At 41.3% G+C, this 22,653-nt stretch overlaps 1 protein-coding gene across 5 annotated transcripts in view; it reads right to left on the bottom strand.

Annotated features, from left to right (window-relative positions):
- Positions 1-327: 327 nt before the first annotated feature.
- LRRTM4 (leucine rich repeat transmembrane neuronal 4) overlaps positions 328-22,653 on the bottom strand; it is a 977,774-nt gene continuing 955,448 nt past the window's right edge. For 4 of the 5 annotated variants that reach the window (XM_074940079.1, XM_074940082.1, XM_074940081.1 and 1 more), the window contains one exon: positions 328-4,043. In XM_074940079.1, the coding sequence (XP_074796180.1) occupies positions 3,819-4,043 (225 nt within the window). In that variant the 3' untranslated portion in view covers positions 328-3,818. The remainder of the gene's footprint in view (positions 4,044-22,653) is intronic. The other variant, XM_074940083.1, reaches the window with a different exon arrangement.

Below are 22,653 nucleotides of genomic sequence, written 5' to 3' on the forward strand. Positions count from 1 at the left end.
AGAGAACCCAAGGGGACTGCCTGTGACTCCGTGTGCAGGCTGTTATCGTGCCTGAGGGAGTTTACATTTGATAATTAGTTGGTGAAATCTAAGTATAGAACTCTCAACCAATTTGGGGATTGTGTTCTGGTTCTTAACAATCTAGCCTGAGGTTGGTGCTCACGCTCTTGACAGGATTTCGCCCAGGGAAAGTTTGCTGCACAAGCACCCGAAACGCACGTGTAAGATGCCAAAAAAAAAAAAAAAAAATCATGAGACTGGCTGGGAAAAAAATCACAAGAATTAATTTAAAAATGAGGGTTCCTTTTACTGGGTTTTTGAGTCTTGAGAATGTGCTTAGATCACATTTTCAAGCTCTTCCCTGCAACCATGAATGCTAGAAACTTACATATTTTTAGGATGAAAGCTGTCATTATACTGTATTCACATGACTCCAGGAGATGAGGCTTTAAGGAAAATATAAAAGATCATGAAATTAATGATTAGAGCAAAGGAGTTGGCAACACTGATTTTAGCTCTGTTACACTCAGCATTTAAAATTTAATAGAACTCTGTGTCCACAACATTCTCTACAAATATTCACCGATTAATCTTCAGGATATGCCCAGGAAGAAAGAAAGTACAAAGCAAGTCAGCAGGACTCCAGCACACATGTAGAAGAGGCAAAAGTAAAACGTTATAGGCAATAAAACGTTTGGTCAGTATCTGCTTGCATGGTGACTGCAAGCTGTATAGGCAGATGTTAGCTGCTTGTCCTGGAGCAGCAGAATCATTAGTGTCAGCAGAAATTCACATCAGTTGTGAGCAGCTTTCCATGCGGCTAGAGTATGAAATATGGCAAAATTCACAAGATGTTGATGTGCTGCCAAAATTCCATTAAAAAATTATGAGCCCCCACCTCCAAATTATTTGATTGCTTGAAAATTAAAAGATTTAACAAACAAACAAAAACACGCTCATCGTCCTTTGGGTTATTTTTATTTACTTTCTCTTTTTTGAACTTGTAGTGTTCACCAGAGTCACATGTTCAAGCTTTTCTTTGCAACCATGAAGGATAGAAACTTTAATTAAAAAAAAAAAGAAAAAAGTAAGCAGAGATTCTCTGGTATACATATGACTCCTGGAGCTGGGGCTTGAAGAAAACATAACATATGCTAGGAATTGGCAATACTGGATTCATTAGTTATTGAATAAAGAAAAGGACACCTTATTCTGTCTCTGATATTGCTAGGAGCAGGTTGGCAGATACACCCCTGCTGTGTACTGGACTGAAGCAGAATTACACAACTGTGTGGCATAGGCCCTGAGAGATTTTCCTTTTGTTTTAGGAGTAGTGGGAAGAGAGCTCTATTTCAACTGTTGCCACAAACTTCCAAGTACCACAGCAATAAGAACAGTGACAACCATTAAGTCATAGTTAGCAGCCATGGATTTCTTACAATCCATTTGTCAGTAATGGGTCTGAGTTTATTCCCACTGAAGTCTATGGGAGTTCTGTTTTGCAGCTTACTGAAATTTACTCCTGTGCAAAAAAGCCAATATGCAGCCAATTTGCTCCTTGAATCCCTCTTAGGGCCAGATCCGAAGTCCACTGAAGTCAATGGGAGTCCACAAGAACATAAGAATGGCCATACTGGGTCAACCAAAGGTCCATCTAGCCTATTATTGTGTCTTCTGACAGTGGCCAATGCCAGGTGTCCCAGAGGGAATGAATAGAACAGGTAACCGTCAAATGATCTATCCCCTGTCGCTCATTCCCAGTCTTTCCAATGACTTCAGTGGGCTTTGGACTAGAGCTTTAAGCCTGATTTTGAACGCTTAAATGGTGCACCACCCTAGTGCCGTCCCTCGACATAGGACTAAATTTCACTCTGATTATTGTAGCCTGTGGGTTATCAGCATGAACAATATACCTTTTACCATGCTGTCCCCTATGCATGCTGCAACCTCTTCAAGCCTCTTATTCTATCCTCCTTTATGTCCTTCTCAGACACCCACTTCTGGCATGCTGTTTACAGTGAAATGAGCTGACTTGTACATTTCCCTATTCACTTTCCACTAACCTCTGTCTGTCTGTCCCAAGACTGAAAGCTCTTCAGAGCAGGGAGTCATCCTTTCTTGAATGTCTAGAAGCCGCCTAGCACATTGAAAGCATAAACGATAATTAATAATGATAGCACAGACTCCTCATTCCATTCCAGAACAATGAGTTGGCTGAAAGGTCAGAAGGGACCATTAGGGTCCTCGAGTCTGGCATGACGTGGGCCACAGCATTTCACCAAGTACCTCCTGCATCAATCCCACAATTTAAGGCTGGACTAGTACATGTCCTTTTAGAAAGATGCCCAATCTTGATCTCAAGACTTCTAGTGATGGAGAATCCACCCCAGCCTAAGTCGTTCCCAGGGTTAATCACACTCACTGTTAAAAATGTGCATCTTATTTCTAGTTTGAATTTGTTTAGCTTCTCCTTGCAGCTATTGGATCTTGCCTGCTAGATTAAAGAAACCTTCTCCCCATGTAGATGCTTCTAGACTCTGATAAAAATCACCTTTTAACTTTGTCGTAGATAAACTAAATAGACTGAGCTTCTTTAGCCTCAGGTTTTCCAGACTTCAAATCATTCTTGTAACTCTTTTCCAAAAGGTGACAGGAGGCTTTGGTGATTCTTCCCTTAAAATCAGCCGAGTTACCATGTAACACATCTAGAGAAACCATTCAAACATTATCTTGGCTGTGGTATCCCAACCACAAAATAATATATTTATTTTTTTCCACCGCTTTTTTTGTCCTTTTATTGATAAAATCTACACAAAAGCTAACTCATCATAATAATTAATTAAAAAAACAAAACAAAACGAATGCTACACATTCTCCTGTGTTTTAGAAATTGTGTCGGCTATTGAGTTTCATTGAAATGCTCCTGCTTTATGCATTTCCTTCCAATCCATTTTGGGCACATTGTATCCATTTGGGTACCCAAAAGTCCATTATTTTTTGCCTATGACATCTCTGGATTGTAAATGTGTGAACTGATATTCCATCAGGTTTCCCCATTTTTAGAGCCCAAATGGTAATTATAATGTTGACAATGAAGCACGATGAAGATAGTAAAAAATCCAAAGCACCCTCCATAGTGCACAGCATGGGTCTTAAAATGTACATGCACCCAAGGTTTTTGTTTGTTTTTCTTTCTTCCTTTGTTCTGCTGCATCAATTGCCAACGTCCTTTTGGTTCAACACAAGCTGTAATGCCCATGTTTGGAGTTCAAAGTATTAGCACTTGACCCCTCCCCCCGAAAAGTAAAATAAAATAGCCATCGTTTTGTTGTTTGATTTAAAAAAGAAAAGAAAAATCAATTTAAACAAAGCCTTTAAGAGTAACAAACACTTAATAAAGAAGCTATGACTGACCCACCTTGCAACCTCCCACCTCGTTTTTACCTGTGGTTCTCCTTCTCAAGAACCGTGCAACGTAGAAAAATCAAATATACAAACAGAACTCTTAATCCATCCCTTTATGTAGCTAGAGTGAATCTATTTTTAATAAGAACTTGACAATCTCTCTTTAATATTTACAACAAGGAGTCTGTTTGAAAGTTTTAAAGCAAAGAAAATCTTCAAGTTCTCAGCGCTGAATTGCAAGACAGAAATTCCACACTTTTCTTTATCCCTTTTCCTTTTGTTTGTGGTGGAACATTTGCAACTGGAATGGTAGATTTTATTTGTTTTTTTTCTTGTCCTGTTCTCTTCTGAGATGGAAGTCCCTCAAAAGAATTCCCTACTCCCACCCATTCCCGAAGAAGCGGTCTCCATGATTAGTTTGGTATTCTCTCAATGTAAATGGCTGGCGCGGCTGAGCGCGCAATTGTAGCTATGAAGCTGTGGTCTCGACTGAGGTCCAGGTTGGTGGTCTCAACCTGCTCCACCCGGGAGATGGTGTCGTACGCCTTATTTACATGGAGAGGCTTGTGGGCCTGGCAGTATCCGATCACTGGTTGGTCATAGCTGTAATAGGGCAAGGTCTTCATGGGGTGAGGCACCTGCATCAGAAAAAAAAACAGAGACAAAAAGAGAGAAACATGTGAATGATCTGCTTAACTAGGTGTTTGTACAGCACCAAGGAGAATGGGCCCTTGGATAGGTCGACCGCTTGGCAGTATCACAATATAGATGTTAAAAAATAACAACGTTAAAACACTTTTCAGAGTCTCTCTGAATCCCTTTCATAGAGGTCTAGTTCTGCAGCCCTTACACTTAGTGGGTAGCACTTATGCTTAATTCTTACTAGAATAAACAAGACTATTTGAGTTCCATTGTAGTCAATGGGACTATTTGTGGACGGAACGCAAAACTGTGTAGAGCGCTCAAGTGCTGCATAGACCCATCTATCCTGGATCCTAATCCTGGATCTCTGGATCCCAAGGCCTATTCTGGATCCCCTCTCTCCCTTTTATTTGAATTCCTTCGTAAGCATCTTTCCATACACTGGCATAACAAACAAAGAATTTTAAAAATACCCCATACTTTTAAACGTTAATCCTAAAAACTAATATAATTAATAGCAAAACATTAGATACAAATCTTTTCCTCTCTGCCTTTGCAAGTAATTTAATAATCTGCAGGAGATGAGCTGATCAAATTGAAAAAAGCCTGCTCCATGGGGATGGGGGAGAATCTACAGGAAATACAAGTTACAGTTTATTCCGGTCGTGCTAAAGCTAAACTCACCACAGCTGGAGATATGTTATCTTGTAACAAATACTTCTTTATAGTCCCTTCCAAGCTTTAAATGAAGAGCACAGAGCCAGTTCATCATGACTTTTCATTGCATGGTATACTTCTTCCAGACAGGTATGAAAATGCAGTGCATCTCAGAGCTATTAATGCTAATTATAACTTTTATTGTGGTAGAATGAATATGACACATTGTACCTCAGAATAGCACCCTGTACCCCTTTATTCATCATTCATATATTAATGTGATATTTCATACAAATATGCCATGTCAGATATCATATGAAAGGTCATGATCTGCCAAAACCACATGTTCTGTCAAAATATGTGTAACGTTAGTGTGTATGATGTTATGAGATTCTGTTGTATGGTTGTTACTGAAATATGCTGTACATTTGCTAGGGACATACAAAGGACCCCCACCCAGGAGGGTGTTCAATGACCATTAATCAGCAGAAGAGTTGTAATCAAGGGATTTACAATTCAATGAGGGCTGCCCAAGCACCACACAATTGGGACTGCTCAACTCTATGACTCAAAAAGAAAAGGAGGACTTGTGGCACTTTAGAGACTAACAAATTTATTTGAGCATAAAGCTTTCGTGAGCTACAGCTCACTTCATCGGATGCATTCTATGACTCAGTTGCCCAAGACAACACCAGGGGGACTGCTCAAACCAGTGACTCAACAAAGCCTGCCAGGACATGTCTGGGCAACTGTCTTCTAGGCACATGGACTAAGGATATAAAAAGGGGTACAGTGGCAACATGTCTTGGCCTTTCTCCTCCCCCACCTACGCTGGAAGGTAGAACAAGAACGCTGAGAAGATGAAAACTTCAACTGAGCAGACTGGTCCAGGCCTGTGTATTGAGACCTGTAACATCCAGTGAGGTGAGAACATTGCTTGATCTAAATACTGCCTAGTGTAATAAGGTTTAAGATTTAGAACGTGCGCTTATCTTTTATTTTCTTTGGTAACTATCTCTGACTTTTTATGCCTACCACTTATAATCACTTAAAATCTATCTTTCTCCAGTTCATAAATTTGTTTTATACTTTACCTAAAACAGTGTATTTTGCTTGAAGTGCTTGAGAAATCTCAGTTTAAAAAGGCTGGTGCACGTCCTCTCCACACTGAGGGAGGGGAAGACTGCGTAATAAACGTGCAGTGGTCAGGCTTCTGACCAGAGCAAGATGGTGCAGTTCTGGGGTGCAAGGCTGTGGAGCTGGGGGGAATTGGCTGGTGCCTTTCTCGGAGTGGCTCTGGGAGCATTCATGCAATCCAGCTGCGTGTGGGGCTCCACATGCTGTTGTGCAGAGTGATAACCGCACCTGGTCACTAGCAAAGCATTGTGGTCACAGCTGCTTGTCGCTAGCAAAGCATTGTGAGAGACAGCACAGGCTGGAGAGTTAAGGGGGCACCGTGGTAGCCCAATTCCAGGTTGCCCCCCCCGGGGGATCCCATCACAACGAGTTCCTCCTGCATTCAAATCTAATAGGTAGTAGTTTTGTCCTTTTCCTCTACAGAATGCTGGAGGGACTCCAAGACACTCCCAGTTGTTATTCAACTGAGAACTTTTTCATCTTAAATGCACCAGTGCAAAAATCTAGCCACTCAGAAGACTTTGAAGGCACAGCCGAGATCACTTATGTACCAAATTGAGCCCTGGGGTCAGCAGATACAATTCTCATTTGAACTGGGATTTGCACCATTTTACAACAGTGTTTGAATTTGTCCATCGCTTTTAAGGTGGGTCTTTATGATACAATAAAAGCCAAGGACTGCTCGTTTTCGGTAGATCTTTGTGATTGAGGTCCTGTGCTTTACAGTAATAATATACAGTACATTAACCACCTGGATCCCCCTGTGTACATCATTGTTTATTCCCCCTTCTCCAAACAAGAGTTAAAAGAATCAGAATCACAATAATATCCCTAAGTGGCATTTTAATGTGTTTTCCTTATCAGCCAGTTCTCAGTACTTTTCCAAACCATCCCTTGATCAATTCAAGGTGTTTTCTCTCTTCAGCTGACAGGAACAATGCCAGTTAAAGAAACAGTTTTGCACATTCCTGAGATCCCACTGAGAGCTTGTCTAAACGGAGGAGTTTTGCAAGGATGTAGCTACACTGACTTAGCCGCAGTGGTACAACAGTGTAGATCATTGGTTCAAATATCTCCAGCATAAAGACTTATTTCTTGAAGGAGAGAGCAATGATCTCTTGAAATGGATAGTCTTTTCCTTTACCCGTGGCACTAACTTGCCATGCCCTGTCTGACTGCAAACCCACCCCTTCGTAGCAGGACTTTGAACGTATCTGCTTTCTTTTAGACAGGATCCAAAACACCAACCAGCGGAACTAGCCCTGGAAACAGATGTGTCAGAATACTGCACGAAAAGCTATTCTTAAGGTATCTCCTGCCAAGACTGAATATAGAAGTGCCAAAAATCTCCCAGGAAAGTTCGCTTTGGGGAGTTTTGCAGTCCATACGAAGAGTTTGGAGGAGCATCCGAATGTTTGAGTGCTTTTCCAAATCAAAGTCAAACTTCAAGCCTTCAGAGGACGGTCTGCCACAAACTGGAATGTCCCTTCATTTCATGGAAGATATGATCTCTGTGTTGTATTTCAAGAAAGACATAAGGGGCTGATTTTCATTTACACTAGGATCCCTTTACACTGCTGCGTTAGCTTACATTTATTCCCATTCCGAGGCTTCTTTACACTGACCGAGTGGTATGAAGAGACCTCCGTGCAAATGAGAATAAGGCTTATAAGTACTTTTCAGAGAATGGGCCTGATTGTGTAAACTGTCAGTCATATGGGCAGTCCCTACTGAGGTGACTAGTTGTAGGACTGTTCATGTACAAGGAAAATTTGGCAGGATCAGACCTTATTATGCGTAATGCTGAAGAGTGTTGAGGAAATTGGTCATTTTAAAACAAGTTGAAGCTATCAGATTTTCTATTTAAGCACCAGATGGGAACTTGATCTAAATTCCCATACAAGGAATTGATAAACATATTAAATCCAGTCTCCAGAATAACGAATATCTCGCTTCATTAAAAGAGTAAGGAAAGATTTATGGTTAAGGCAGCAGACTGGGACACAGGAGAATTAGGTTCCGTTGCTGGCTTCTGCCATAGCCTTCCACAAGTCACTTAATCTACTTTACACAACAGTTCCCACGCTGTAAAATGGGGAAAATGCTACTTCCTACCTCCTCTCAGACTGTAAACTTTTTGGGGCAGAGATGTCCGTACAGTGCCAAGTTCAATGGAACACCTATCTCAGTTGGGGTCTTTCTCACCTTAAGTACAGGCCACACCCACTCTAGGTCTCCTTCTCCCACCATGCTTTATTATACTGTTCCAGCCGGCCCGTGTCCTGTGGTGCTCTTTAGATATTTACAAGTCCCAGCCATATCGCCGACTTGCTTCTCGAGGAAGGGAGCAGTACTAGCAGCCATTACTGCCTTTCTTCTGGCCCTCTGCTTCCCCCTTTCTAGGGCTTCCTTCCTCTCCGTTCATATGTTCCCAGCTCCTGGGGTTGCCTCCCCCTCTAATTAGCACTTCAGCTGTAGCTCCACTTGTTAATTGATTCTCTAATTAGGCCCCAATTAACCTATATTGCTAGGGATTTGAGTGACAGTGCTGAGTCAGCTTCTGACTCAGCACCCTGGTTACAGGCCTCTAGATTGCTACTGCAAAACAAAGAATAAACTACAATTTAATCATTCAGAGCGCAAAAACAGGTTACTATAAATACTGTAATACACACAATAGTACCTAACATTTCTACAACAGTTTGCATCTGAGGATTTCAGAGCCCTTTACAAAGGAAGACAAATATGATGTTAGTCTCACTGGGCAGGTGAGTAAACTGAGGCACAGAGCGGATACTTGAGAGGAAATCAATGACAAAGGCAAGAACAAAATTTTTATATCCTAGCCGCTAGGCCTATGTTCTATTTGTTGTACCACTCTGCCGCCAGTAATCGCTGCAATTTAGGCTACCAAAGTTTCTAAATTTGGCTTTGGAACATAGCAAATTGTAATGCAGACAAACAGTTGCTTAGGTAGGAGTACAACAGATACAGAAAGTGCTTCTTTCTTTTATGATGAATCATAATATCCATTCAGTCTTTGGCTAAGTGTACTCTTTCATTATTACACTCTAGGACAGCCCAGTCCAGTAGACTGCGTGAGACAGAGACATTGAATGAAAGATGATGAGATATTTGTCCATGACCATGCGCCAGTACATATCTGTCAGCAATCATTTCTAAACGAATTATTTCCTTTTCTAAAAGTTGTACTGTCCAATAATATTTATTTTCGTTTAAACTGATAGTTTATTAATATAGGGAAATAAATGTACCTTACAATGAAATATACTCCGATGTCACTGAGATTTATAGACGACAACTTTTTTTCAGTAAATCTTTGTACTCAGAAGGGATAATCTAACTTCATTTTAAATGTTTTTGTATGAGGCCAAATACAGTCCCTGAAGTGTTGCAAATAGTTGATTAAGTCAATGAATGAGGTGCTATCTGTTCTTCGAAGTAAGCTTTGACTCTATCAGCCAAAAACGTATTATGCTAGAAGCACTAAGTGTTCAGAAAGGTTTTCAGCTAATGGGCTGTATTAATTAGCTGGTATTAACTTCTGAAGTCTTCACCTCTGTAGATCTTCCCACTAAATGGTCTAAACATTGCTGTCTTAACAGCCGCCCACTTGAAACAAACATTCCATTACAAGCAAAATTTACATAAACCTGTATCTGAGGGATTAACATAAAAGATTCAGTGGGAGAAATTTAGGAATGCAAATCTTCCCTTTCAAAGTGAAATTAACATTGGAGAGGTTAATGGCTCGACATCCTCATGGCTGAATAACAACTGCACTAAAATAAGCAGAACAAAGCTGAGCGTACCTGACACCAAATGAAATTCTGGAGCAGCATTAAACGTATGTTTCTCAGGGCTTCATGCTTGTTCAGTTTTCTCTTGAATGCTCAGTAGTGAGCCTGATTCTCCACTGAGTTGGGCCCCAGTTCATGAGAGCACGTAAGCACATATTTAAGTTCACCCCTATTCAACAAAGCACTTAAGCATGTGGTCGAACTTTGATGAATAGGAATGGACGGCAGAATTCGGAAGCTGCACAGATTTTATGGGGGCATAACTCTGTTGAACTGGAATTTTCCTCGGCAAAGAACTGCTAAAACAGAATGTAAAACCTGGGCCAATAGTTTTGCTTACCTACCTCAGAGAGCTGCCAAGCGAGTGAAATACCTAACGTGTAAAGTGCTGTGATGAAAAGCGTATGATGCTAGTGCTACCGGTCTAATGAGAAAAGACTTATTTGAAAATTCTTTCAAAGGCTAGAATTCAATGTGGGCTTACTCTTTCTACAGCAGGGTGCCGTTAATTAACATAATTAATAATCAGTCACTCCCAATGATGTTTAGATAAGGAGATGCCCTTGGTAAGAGCTGATGTGAGGAAGTAGGGAGCACTGCAGTAAAAGTGAAAAGTTTGTTTTTTCACACAGCCCACAAAAATACAAAACTAAATCTTCACCTTCATCAGCTATCACTTGTCCATGTTTTAGGGCCTGATCTGGTGCCCACTGAACTCAATGAGAGTGTTTTCATTGGCTTTAGTGGGCTTTGGATTGGAAATTAAAAAACACAGGGGGAAAAAAAAAGCCACCGTGGCTTAATAGCCATGTAAAAGAAGCAGTGAGAGATAAAAAGGTATATTTTAAAAAGTGGAAGTCAAATCCTAGTGAGGTAAATAGAAAGGAGCATAAACACTGCCAAATTAAGTGTAAAAACGTAACAAGAAAAGCCAAAAAGGAGTTTGAAGAACAGCTAGCCAAAAACTCAAAAGGTAATAACAAAATGTTTTTAAGGACATCAGAAGCAGGAAGCCTGCTAAACAACCAGTGGTGCCCCTGGACCATCGAGATACAAAAGGAGCACTTAAAGACAATAAAGTCATTGCAGAGAAACTAAAAGAATTCTTTGCTTCAGTCTTCACGGCTGAGGATGTTAGGGAGATTCCCAAACCTGAGCCATCCTTTGTAGGTGACAAATCTGAGGAATTGTCATAGATTGAAGTGTCATTAGAGGAGGTTTTGGAATTAATTGAGAAACTTAACAGTAACAAGTCACTGGGACCAGATGGCATTCACCCAAGAGTTCTGAAAGAACTCAAATGTGAAATTGCGGAACTATTAACTATGGTTTGTAATCTGTCCTTTAACTCAGCCTCTGTACCCAATGACTGGAAGACAGCTAATGTAACACCAATATTTTAAAAGGGCTCTAGAGGTGATCCCGGCAACTACAGACCGGTAAGTCTAACGTCAGTACTGGGCAAATTAGTTGAAACAATAGTTAAGAATAAAATGTCAGACACATAGAAGAACATAAATTGTCGGGCAAAAGTCAACATGGTTTCTGTAAAGGGAAATCATGTCTTACTAATCTACTAGAGTTCTTTGAAGGGGTCAACAAACATGTGGACAAGGGGGAATCCAGTGGACATAGTGTACTTAGATTTCCAGAAAGCCTTTGACAAGGTCCCTCACCAAAGGCTCTTAAGTAAATTAAGTTGTCATGAGATAAGAGGGAAGATCCTTTCATGGATTAAGAACCGGTTAAAAGACAGGGAACAAAGGGTAGGAATAAATGGTACATTTTCAGAATGGAGAGGGGTACCAAGTGGTGTTTCCCAAGGGTCAGTCCTAGGACCAGTCCTATTCAACTTATTCATGAATGATCTGGAGAAAGGGCTGAACAGCAAGGTGAGAAAGTTTGGAACTTCAAAAAGATCTCACAAAACTAAGTGATTGGGCAACAAAATGGCAAATGCAATTTAACGTGGATAAATGTAAAGTAATGCACATTGGAAAAAATAACCCCAACTATACATACAATATGATGGGGGCTAATTTAGCTACAACTAATCAGGAAAGAGATCTTGGAGTCATCGTGGATAGTTCTCTGAAGACATCCACGCAGTGTGCAGCGGCAGTCAAAAAAGCAAACGGGATGTTAGGAATCATTAAAAAAAAGAGATAGAGAATAAGACGGAGAATCTCTTATTGCCCTTATATAAATCCATGATATGCCCCCATCTTGAATACTGCATACTGATGTGGTCTCCTCATCTCAAAAAAGATATACTGGCAGAGAAGGGCAACTAAAATGATTAGGGGTTTGGAATGGGTCCCATATGAGGAGAGATTAAAGAGGCTTGGACTTTTCATCTTAGAAAAGAGGAGACAAAGGGGGGATATGATAGAGGTCTATAAAATCATGAGTGGTGTGGAGAAAGTGAATAAGGAAAAGTTATTTACTTGTTCCCATAATATAAGAACTAGGGGCCACCAAATGAAATTAACGGGCAGCAGGTTTAAAACAAATAAAAGGAATTTCTTCTTCACACAGCGCACAGTCAACCTGTGGAACTCCTTGCCTGAGGAGGTTGTGAAGGCTAGGACTATAACAGGGTTTAAAAGAGAACTAGATAAACTCATGGAGGTTAAGTCCATTAATGGCTATTAGCCAGGCTGGGTAAGGAATGGTGTCCCTAGCCTCTTTTTGTCAGAGGGTGGAGCTGGATGGCAGGAGAGAGATCACTTGATCATAACCTGTTAGGTTCACTCCCTCTGGGGCACCTGGCATTGGCCACTGTCGGCAGACAGGATACTGGGCTGGCTGGATCTTTTGTCTGACCCCGTATGGCCATTCTTATGAACCTTGTTGAATAGCCACATGTTGAATATCCACATCCACGTTGTAAATCCATGCTCTCTCTTTTCCTCTTTTCGTACATTACCCAAACTTGATTCTGCAAAATGGTCAGGGTGGTAGACTTGGGAGATCCACCTTCAAGTCCCTTCCCTGCCATAGACTTCCTGTGTGATCTTGGACAGGCCACCTAATCTCTCTGTGCATCAGTTCCCCCATCTGTGAAAAGGGGATAATAGCACTTTTCTACCTAACAGGGGTGTTGTGTGGATACATACACTAAAGATTGTGACAGGTTTGAGAGTAGCAGCCGTGTTAGTCAGTATCCGCAAAAAGAAAAGGAGTACTTGTGGCACCTTAGAGACTAACAAATTTATTTGAGCATAAGCTCGCTCACAAAAGCTTATGCTCAAATAAATTTGTTAGTCTCTAAGGTGCCACAAGTACTCCTTTTCTTTTTGAAGATCGTGAGGCATGCATATATTACATTGCTGAGAATAAGATAAGTTACTTAAGACAGATAGGAAGTTATGCCCTTTCTGAAAATCAGTAAGGCGTCTCAATTTGGACATCCAAAAATCGAGATACCTTGAATCACTAGTTACTTTAGAAAATTTGGGTCTTGTAGTTAATTATATGGGCAGAACTATAATTTAATAATTTCCAGTACTGTTTGCTCATGTGCCTAAATTAGAAAATAAACACTTTTTAAAAAAATATTCCCAGACCTGGTCCTCTCACTCAGGTGGAATAGCTCAATGACCATCCCATTGAGTTTTCTTCTGTAGAAAACAAAAATAAAGCATGAAAGTTCTCAGCCAGGTGAGTGCTCTGGTTGCCTGCACCATAGCGCTTTGCAGTTAAGATAAACCCAATTTGCACTTAATTTGTTTCCTAAACAGGTATTTATCTAATGGTACTTGTTGAACAAACAACATTAAGTTAACCTTTAAAGTTAAGTGTATCCATAATTCCTGAACACACAGACATTAGAATTATGGAGGTAATATTTTCTCATTTGCACTAATATTTAGTCTCTGAACACAATGGTTTTGTTACTGAATTAATATGTCTGCTGTTAAATCTACTTCAGAGCACATTTTATACTGTATATCATTTAACGTAAAAAATAATAAGCAAGATATGAAGTCATAGTTTTAGGATTAGTGGAATACACAGCTTCACCTAAGAGATAAATTGATTAGATACATTAGCCAGATATAATTGATATAGGAAATTTTAATGAATTTCATGCTGTTGAAAGATGATGAGTTGAAAGCCCTGGAAACTCGCTTTGGAACTGATTCAGGGAAGTATTTAGGCATGTGCTTAATTTTAAGCATATACTTAAAACCCCTTAAAGTAAATGGGACTATATAGAATAATAGAGTTATACAAATGTGCGCTGGCAGACCCCATAAGGTAGCTAGTCCATTCTCCTGCACTGAGGCAGTATGAAGTATATCTAGGGCACTGACATGAACAATCAGTCCCATTTCAAAGAGCACTAGCTCAAAGCACTCCAACAAACTGTGACCGTACATCAGCAGTCTGCACACAGGCAGTTAGCGCATAGCAGGCTAGTGCAGGGTAGGTTCGCTTCCCAGTTTACTGCGGCCTGATTGTTCATGTAGAAAAGCCCTCAGAGCATACTTAATAGAATTCATGTTTTCCAGAGCCAGGGCCTTTACCCGCCGAACAGGTGCAAGCTTCCACGGCACTGCCAGTGTGCTCCAGTTGTGACCCCCAAGGTCCAGCACAGGTGAAAGAGTGATTTAGGACTTGATCCAAAGCCCAGTGAAGTGAATGGAAAGATTTCCATCGATTTCAGTGGGCTCTGAAACAGGCCCTTTGTCTCCAGACTTCAGCCCTTGGACTTTCTGCTGAGTCTGCCAACTGCTAAGAGCCATCACATCTCTGACCACCTTACATTCCAAGGGTAAGGCACATTTCAGCTGTGCCTTTGCAAATACACACAAAAAGCAGAGCTACACATGATACATATAGTATATAAAATTATATAAACCCGTGCACACATATACACACACACAAATCCCATTTTCAGTTACTGTAAACAAAACAAAACAACAAAAATAGTTTTCAACCCTCTCCCCCTCTCTCCCAAAATTTACTGACATTTTCTGTAGAAAAACCCATTTGGATTTAAAAAAAAAAAATCGGCATTTTATTTTAAAAATCAAATGAAAAATTGTGACTAGCTCTACGAGGAAGTGCCAGAAGTCTCATGAGAAACCCTGTTCATGGAAAATATCTCAGCCAAGGGGATGTGCATGAATTTGGAATAAGTCTCAGGTAAACTGCTCAACTTCAGTCTTGAACTGCTGTTCTACAAAATCTTTGCCACCAATCCTGACAGTCCCCCTAGGTATACCAAGGTTCAAAAATCCTACAGAGAACTTTGTCCGAGTCTAGAACAAGTCTGGATTAGGCCTGGAGCACTGAGCAGAGTTCATCTGACAAGATGAGGGGGTGTGTGACTTCCCTGATCAGTTTACTGCAATTTCATGTTCACTTTCCTTCCCATGCCAGAGAGAAACTGTTTCCTAACCTCCTTTATTCACTTCCCACCAAATCATGTCAGCAGCTTATGTAGCTTCCACAAGGAGAGGACACAGGCTAGGAAGGAAGGAACACACAGGGCCTAACTAAGGTGCAGTCATGGTGCAGAGCCCTGCCTGAAAGATGTCAAGGTCAGACCAGGCTCTCTCAGGATACACAAACCAAAACTGCAGCAGAGACCCTACAGTGCAGCCAGAAAGAGACTGAAAGAGAAAGAGACAGAAAGCACAGGCCTGAGTTGTCAGGCAGAGAATCACCAAGTCCGAGCCTGTCAGCTTTCCCAAGGAAAATGAGGAGAGGGTATAGGGTCAAAACCTTAGGAGGGGGTATCACCTTGTCTCCATCAAAAAGGAAAAATCTTTGGTTGGGTGTGCACTAGGAAACCACTAGTAACCCACAGCTTTAAAATGCTGTAACTTTCTGCTAAATAAAAAACTTTCTGCTAAATAAAGTACTTTATCTCCCTTGACTTTCCCCCTTTTCTCTTCTTATTTTCCACTTTCCCTTCTGGATCCTGATGTGTCTTTTATTTATGAATATCAAAGTTCATTTTCCATCTTTTGCCTGTTGGTTAATTTGTCCACCCTTTTCTCCAAACCTACTTCCTTTATAATAAGAAAAAAGAAAAGGAGTACTTGTGGCACCTTAGAGACTAACCAGTTTATTTGAGCATGAGCTTTCGTGAGCTACAGCTCACTTCATCGGATGCATAGCATATTGTGGAAACTGCAGAAGACATTATATACACACAGAGACCATGAAACAAAACTTCCTCCCACCCCACTGTCCTGCTCGTAACAGCTTATCTAAAGTGATCATCAAGGAGGGCCATTTCCAGCACAAATCCAGGTTTTCTCACCCTTCCCCCCCCACACACACAGACACACATACAAACTCACTCTCCTGCTGGTAATAGCCCATCCCTCTTTGAAACCTCTCTTTATAATGTGCATGATAATCAAGGTGGGTCATTTCCAGCACTAATCCAGGTTTTCTCACCACCCCCCCCCACACACACACACCCCCCTCCAAAAACCACACACACAAACCTACTCTCCTGCTGGCAATAGCTCATCTTACAATGTGCACAGCAATAATCCAAGTTTAACCAGAACGTCTTGGGGGGGGGGGGGGGTTTGTAGGAAAAAAACAAGGGGAGATAGGCTACCTTGCATAATGACTTAGCCACTCCCAGTCTCTATTCAAGCCCAAATTAATAGTATCCAATTTGCAAATGAATTCCAATTCAGCAGTTTCTCGCTGGAGTCTGGATTTGAAGTTTTTTTGCTTTAAGATAGCGACCCTCATGTCTGTGATTGCGTGACCAGAGAGATTGAAGTGTTCTCCGACTGGTTTATGAATGTTATAATTCCTAACATCTGATTTGTGTCCATTTATTCTTTTACGTAGAGACTGTCCAGTTTGACCAATGTACATGGCAGAGGGGCATTGCTGGCACATGATGGCATATATCACATTGGTGGATGTGCAGGTGAACGAGCCTCTGATAGTGTGGCTGATGTTGTTAGGCCCTGTGATGGTGTTCCCTGAATAGATATGTGGGCACAGTTGGCAACGGGCTTTGTTGCAAGGATAGGTTCCTGGGTTAGTGGTTCTGTTGTGTGGTATGTGGTTGTTGGTGAGTATTCGCTTCAGGTTGGGGGGCTGTCTGTAGGCAAGGACTGGCCTTTCTCCCAAGATTTGTGAGAGTGTTGGGTCATCCTTCAGGATAGGTTGTAGATCCTTAATAATGCGTTGGAGGGGTTTTAGTTGGGGGCTGAAGGTGACGGCTAGTGGCGTTCTGTTATTTTCTTTGTTAGGCCTGTCCTGTAGTAGGTGACTTCTGGGAACTCTTCTGGCTCTATCAATCTGTTTCTTCACTTCCGCAGGTGGGTGTTGTAGTTGTAAGAATGCTTGATAGAGATCTTGTAGGTGTTTGTCTCTGTCTGAGGGGTTGGAGCAAATGCGGTTGTATCGCAGAGCTTGGCTGTAGACGATGGATCGTGTGGTGTGGTCAGGGTGAAAGCTGGAGGCATGTAGGTAGGAATAGCGGTCAGTAGGTTTCCGGTATAGGGTGGTGGGGGTGGTGGTGGTGAGAAAACCTGGATTAGTGCTGGAAATGACCCACCTTGATTATCATGCGCATTATAAAGAGAGGTTTCAAAGAGGGATGGGCTATTACCAGCAGGAGAGTGAGTTTGTATGTGTGTCTGGGGGGGGGGGAAGGGTGAGAAAACCTGGATTTGTGCTGGAAATGGCCCTCCTTGATGATCACTTTAGATAAGCTGTTACGAGCAGGACAGTGGGGTGGGAGGAAGTTTTGTTTCATGGTCTCTGTGTGTATATAATGTCTTCTGCAGTTTCCACAATATGCTATGCATCCGATGAAGTGAGCTGTAGCTCACGAAAGCTCATGCTCAAATAAACTGGTTAGTCTCTAAGGTGCCACAAGTACTCCTTTTCTTTTTTCTTTTTACGAATACAGACTAACACGGCTGTTACTCTACTTCCTTTATATTTCTTTAAATTATTTTTCCTTTTTTGATCTACTCTGCCTATTTTTGCTTTATTGCTTTGTCCCCATCTCTCTACTTACTTTCCCCACCTTCATTTCTCCCCACATAAGTCAAAATCCTACGAGCTGATGTGCACGTGTGGTGCCCTGTGCCCATGTGGCTTCTTGTTTGATGCATCATCATCAATGGAAATATCTATCCTCATGGATCAAGAAGCAAAATCAGGGTCATCATGCCCCTTCCTATCTCCCAAGTTCTGTTTGGACAGGCCCAGAGCACAGGTCTTGCGACCTTTCACATACAGTTGCTGGGAGGAAGTTGGCGCATAAGCAAGTGTCAGAGTGAATTTGCAGGTTTCACCTTTCAAATGCAAATGAGCTGACAAGGACAGTGAACAGCATGTGCTATGGCTGCCATCTCGGCCAACACTGAGGATTGAACAAGGACCTCTCAGGCCAAATGCAGAAATATCTACAGCTTCAGCTAAGGAGACAGGTTGTGTAACTGCAACAGACTCACATTCTCTGTGGACTGGAAACACCATGCACAGTGACCAGTGCTTTCCACATGCAGTTGTGGTACCGATTACGTACTTTACAGGACCAGCTCCCGTGTGCTTTAAATCACAATTAATATTTGTATCTATTTATTAGATTGCATCTCATCAGTAAAGCACGAGAGAAGAAGTGGTCAAAGTAGAGGCTGCAAATGAGAGTCAGGGGTCACAAATTTCAGAGTAGCAAAAACTCCTTCACGTCTCATATTTTCAAACGGAAGAGCAGGATCCCAGCCAGTTGGAGAGGGTGTCTTAGTATGGAAAATGTGGAGAACCGACAGCCTAGAGAGTAATTCAGGATAAAAAGCACTATACTATCAATTATCATGGTCACGCTTCATGTTAAGTTTCTATTTATATTTTATAAAGGGTTAATAAATGGTTAATAGATATAGTAATTGGTAACAGTTATAAGCTACTATAACTAAGTTATACTTGGTACAGACATGAGTGGTATGCATTAGAGAGGGTCATAAGCACATTAGTGTAATAGATTATTAAAAGCCATGCTTATAAGGCTACTTATGGGCTTGCTGAACAATTGACGAATCATTTATTAAAATAATAATAATGCAATATACTTTCATAAACTATTTATAATATAAAAAGTAGGCCAGTATGATTTTTGTTGTCCATCCTTCCTTGCAAAAGTATATTACAGGTTACAAGCCCCCATATAGGATGACCAGATAGCAAGGGTGAAAAATCGGGAGAGGGGGTGGGGAATAATTGGCACCTATATAAGACAAAGACCCAAATACCGGGACTGTCCCTATAAATTCGGGACATCTGGTCATCCTACCCCCATATAACGTCATTTTGTTAGAATGCCTGTCAGTTTAATGGATACGATATGCACACTGGAATTCTATTCTCTCTTTCACTGAGTCATTTCTGAAGATAACTAAGGGAGTATCTGTCCTACCAGACCACAACAGTACCTGCCCCTTTAAATGCAAACCTTTCACTGGATTATTTAACTGGACGCACTACTCCCAATTATGAGAGGGAAAGTCATGAATATCCCACTCTTCTGTCTGTGGGCAGATTTCAGCTTTTCATCAGTAACTGAAATGGTTTCCCTATAGAAAACTACTGGAGAAGAGAAAATCTTTTAAACCCTGTTATTGTTCCTTGGATAAGGTATTTCTTTTAAATTGCTTTATATTTATTTTATGGAGTAACTGTTGCTAGAAGAAAAGAACCTTTTTCTCGGAAGTATGATGAGAGAGGCATGGCAATTTTTCACGTTCCACTGTGGAGGAGGTGATAGAATAACCAGATATTTATTTTATTCTGAAAGTCATTGATACTGCTGCTATCACTACTAGTATAATTTCCCTTATGAAAGAGTTCTATAAAATTTAAAAGGGATGAAAGGGTGATGTTTTCAACGGTACTTAGAGTCACAAGGCTCAATTTTCAATTATATTAAGGCATCTAAAGATGCAGAAAGGCTCCTCGTAAAATTTTCAAAAATGCATAGGTCCCATTTCCTCATAGGCACCTAACTCCCATTGATTTCATGTTAGGTTAGGTTCCTAAATAACTTTGATGATCCGTCCTGGGCACCTAATGGGAGTTAAGTACCTAGAACTTTTGAAAATCCCACTAAGCACCTATCTGAATCTTGAGCTCACACGCACACCTTTGAAAATCTGGCCCACAAGTCCCAAAGGACTCCTGGGCCAAATTTTCAAAGTACCTCATTTTCAGTTTCCATTCCTACACCTAAATATGTGATAGACTGCCAAGAGCTCAGCATGTTGGTTGCTAAGCTCTTTTGAAAATCTGGCCACAAATGCTGCAATAGGAGCAGCGGGGTGCTAAGCACTTGTCCACACCTGGCTCTTATTTTGGGGCCTAAACTGAGCCTGAGCTGTTTTGAAAATCTGTCTGATGAGCTCTTTCATGCCTAAAGACCAGATTTTCAAAGGTATTTAGGCTCCTAAAGATGTAGATAGATCGGCACCTAATGGAATTTTTTCAAAAGCTCCTAAGCAGGTCAGGTGCCTAACTCACATTTATTTCAATGGAATTTACATGCTTAACCTGCTTAAGCATTTTTGAATATCCCCTAGCATCTATCTGCATCTTTAGGTACCTAAATTCCTTTGAAAATCTGCTCTTTAAGCACTTTTTCAAAATCCCTCTATGACTTTCCCCAGGGCGCAATCTGAACTGTTGGACTACTGCGTCCCCTTAGTTCTCCAGCCTGACATGCTATTTAAAATGCTTCGCTGAGGAACAGCAGCCCCTCCAGGATCTGCTCACTCACAGACACCAGCATGCAAAGTCACTCCCAGCTGAATCAATGAATTCTGTGCCCAGCCATCCATGAATTATATACAGGGAGACACCCACGCATCCCTCAGCCCCAGCCTTGCTTCCCAGAAATGCGCATCTTGTCCTGCTCAGTAGACCATTGGACAGTACAAGCTCATCGATAGTTTGTCTTTCCAACAATGGGTAATGATTCTGCAGCAGGCTTGTTGACCTCAATAGGGATTCTCAAGCTCTTCAACCAAAACACACTGGCTTAGATAAAACCATAAAACAAGTTTATTAACTAAAGAAACAGAGATTTTAAATGATTACAAATATAGATGCATATACGTCAGGACTGGTTACAAAAGGAATAAAAGGATAAACATGCAAGCTAGTTCATAAACTTACCAAGGCGAATAAGTTTAAATGCGAGAAAGGAGTTTTTCTCACCAAACAGCAGCAATACATTTCACAGGCTGCATCTTTTCCCAGGCTGGGACCATTCCCCACTTTTGTTCAGTTCTTTGAGAATCATTGTCGTCATCGTCATGAGCAGAGAGATGGAAGGAGGAGAGGGGTGAGGTGAAGGTCACGGTCTCTTATTTTTTATACCCTCTTCCTCTCTTTGAGGATTACCTCCCACTGAGGTACAGACAAACAGTCTCCTGTGTACATGAGGTCGGAAGCATTTCTGAGAGGAAATGTAAATTCTTTGTCTACACTTCCCCATTGCTGAAGAATGGTTGTTTAAGTAAGTGATAGCCCACTTGTCTTTGTTGGTACCTGTCTGGGGTTGCCAGTGTGTCTTTGTCTCTGAAATGGTTTGTGGGCGTTACCCAGACTTACAAAATATTTCAGTAACAATCATAGAGTAGAATCTCTTAAATTTGATCTGCAGTGATGTTACACACATTTCAGGAAGGTGACAACATTCAGCAGACGATGAGTTTTCAAATGATACCTCACAAGGCACACTTTGTACAAAATATAACCACTATATAGAAGTGGTGAACATGGGGTAAGGGTGTCACACCCATAGTAGAGGGACTCTCCTTTGCAGTGTTGTGTATCAAAAGAAGCTCCACCAAATTCAAAGGAATTGCACTGGTGTAAAATTGGTGTAAGAGAAGAATAAGTCACATAGAATTTAAAAGAAAACTATATTCCCTACTATATAATTCTACAGGCTGATTTAAAATTCTGTAGGAAGGTTAATCTTCTCCATCAAATACTATAGAGTTTTGCCCAGAAAGGCTGCCAACAGAGCCCAAAACAAATTTCCGTCTCCACAGTCCATCTCAGCTCTACAGCTGCAGAAGGTACTGAACATCCCGGGGGATTCACCCCATAATTTCAAGGGTAATGACCACCCCTGTGAGAGAACCATATGGGCCACCCAACCCTCCTCATTGACAGAGATATGGTCTTTACTCTGCCCAGCTACACTGCCCTATAGGGCAATCAGGGCTGGCCCGCCTGAGGCGGGGAGCTCAAATGACACCCCCATACCCGCTCGCTTGGGCCAAAACTTTGAAAGGTCTCAATTCTGCCTTCTTCCTGTTCTACTCCTCTCATGGTACTGCTCTGCTACCTACCCCAATAAAGGCGAACTAACAACTTAAAATGCCTTGTTCAAAAATTTTAAGTAACCCTTCACTTTCAAACGCCTGAACAGCAAATGTAACTTTTCTTGTCTGCACAGTAAACACTGGCATTTTTATCTGTTTGAATAATCAAAGTGGTGCTTTCCGTGCCTTCTTGGTTGCAAAGATTTTAACTGCTTCCTGGAGGTCCACCAGCTGGGCCAGCTCATGATCTATTGAGATGGTTGCAAGGCCGACCAGCCTCTCCTGTGTCATTGTGGAGCGCAGATGTGTTTTGATAACTTCAGCTTGGAGAAGCTGCGTTCTCCACTGGCAGCTGTTACAGGAAGCGTTCGAAGTATGCGCAGAGCAACAAAAGCATTTGGAGAGAGGGTGGTCATCTTATTTGTGCACATATATTCCAGAACAGCCTTTGGAGTTGATCCTGCTGAAATGTATCTTGAAAGGGCTTTCAGTTCATCACCTAAACCACTCGCATCAATATCGCGCATGTCATCATGTGTCAACACTGTCTCTAGTGCCCTGCATTGCTGGTGTAGGTCTTCTTCAGGTATAGTGAGGAGTTTTGGAATATCATACAACATCCCAAATATACTGCTGTGTTCCTTGAGCTGCATGAAACGTTC

This window comes from Natator depressus, chromosome 26 (genome assembly GCF_965152275.1).
Source record: "Natator depressus isolate rNatDep1 chromosome 26, rNatDep2.hap1, whole genome shotgun sequence".
Lineage (NCBI taxonomy): Eukaryota > Metazoa > Chordata > Testudines > Cheloniidae > Natator > Natator depressus.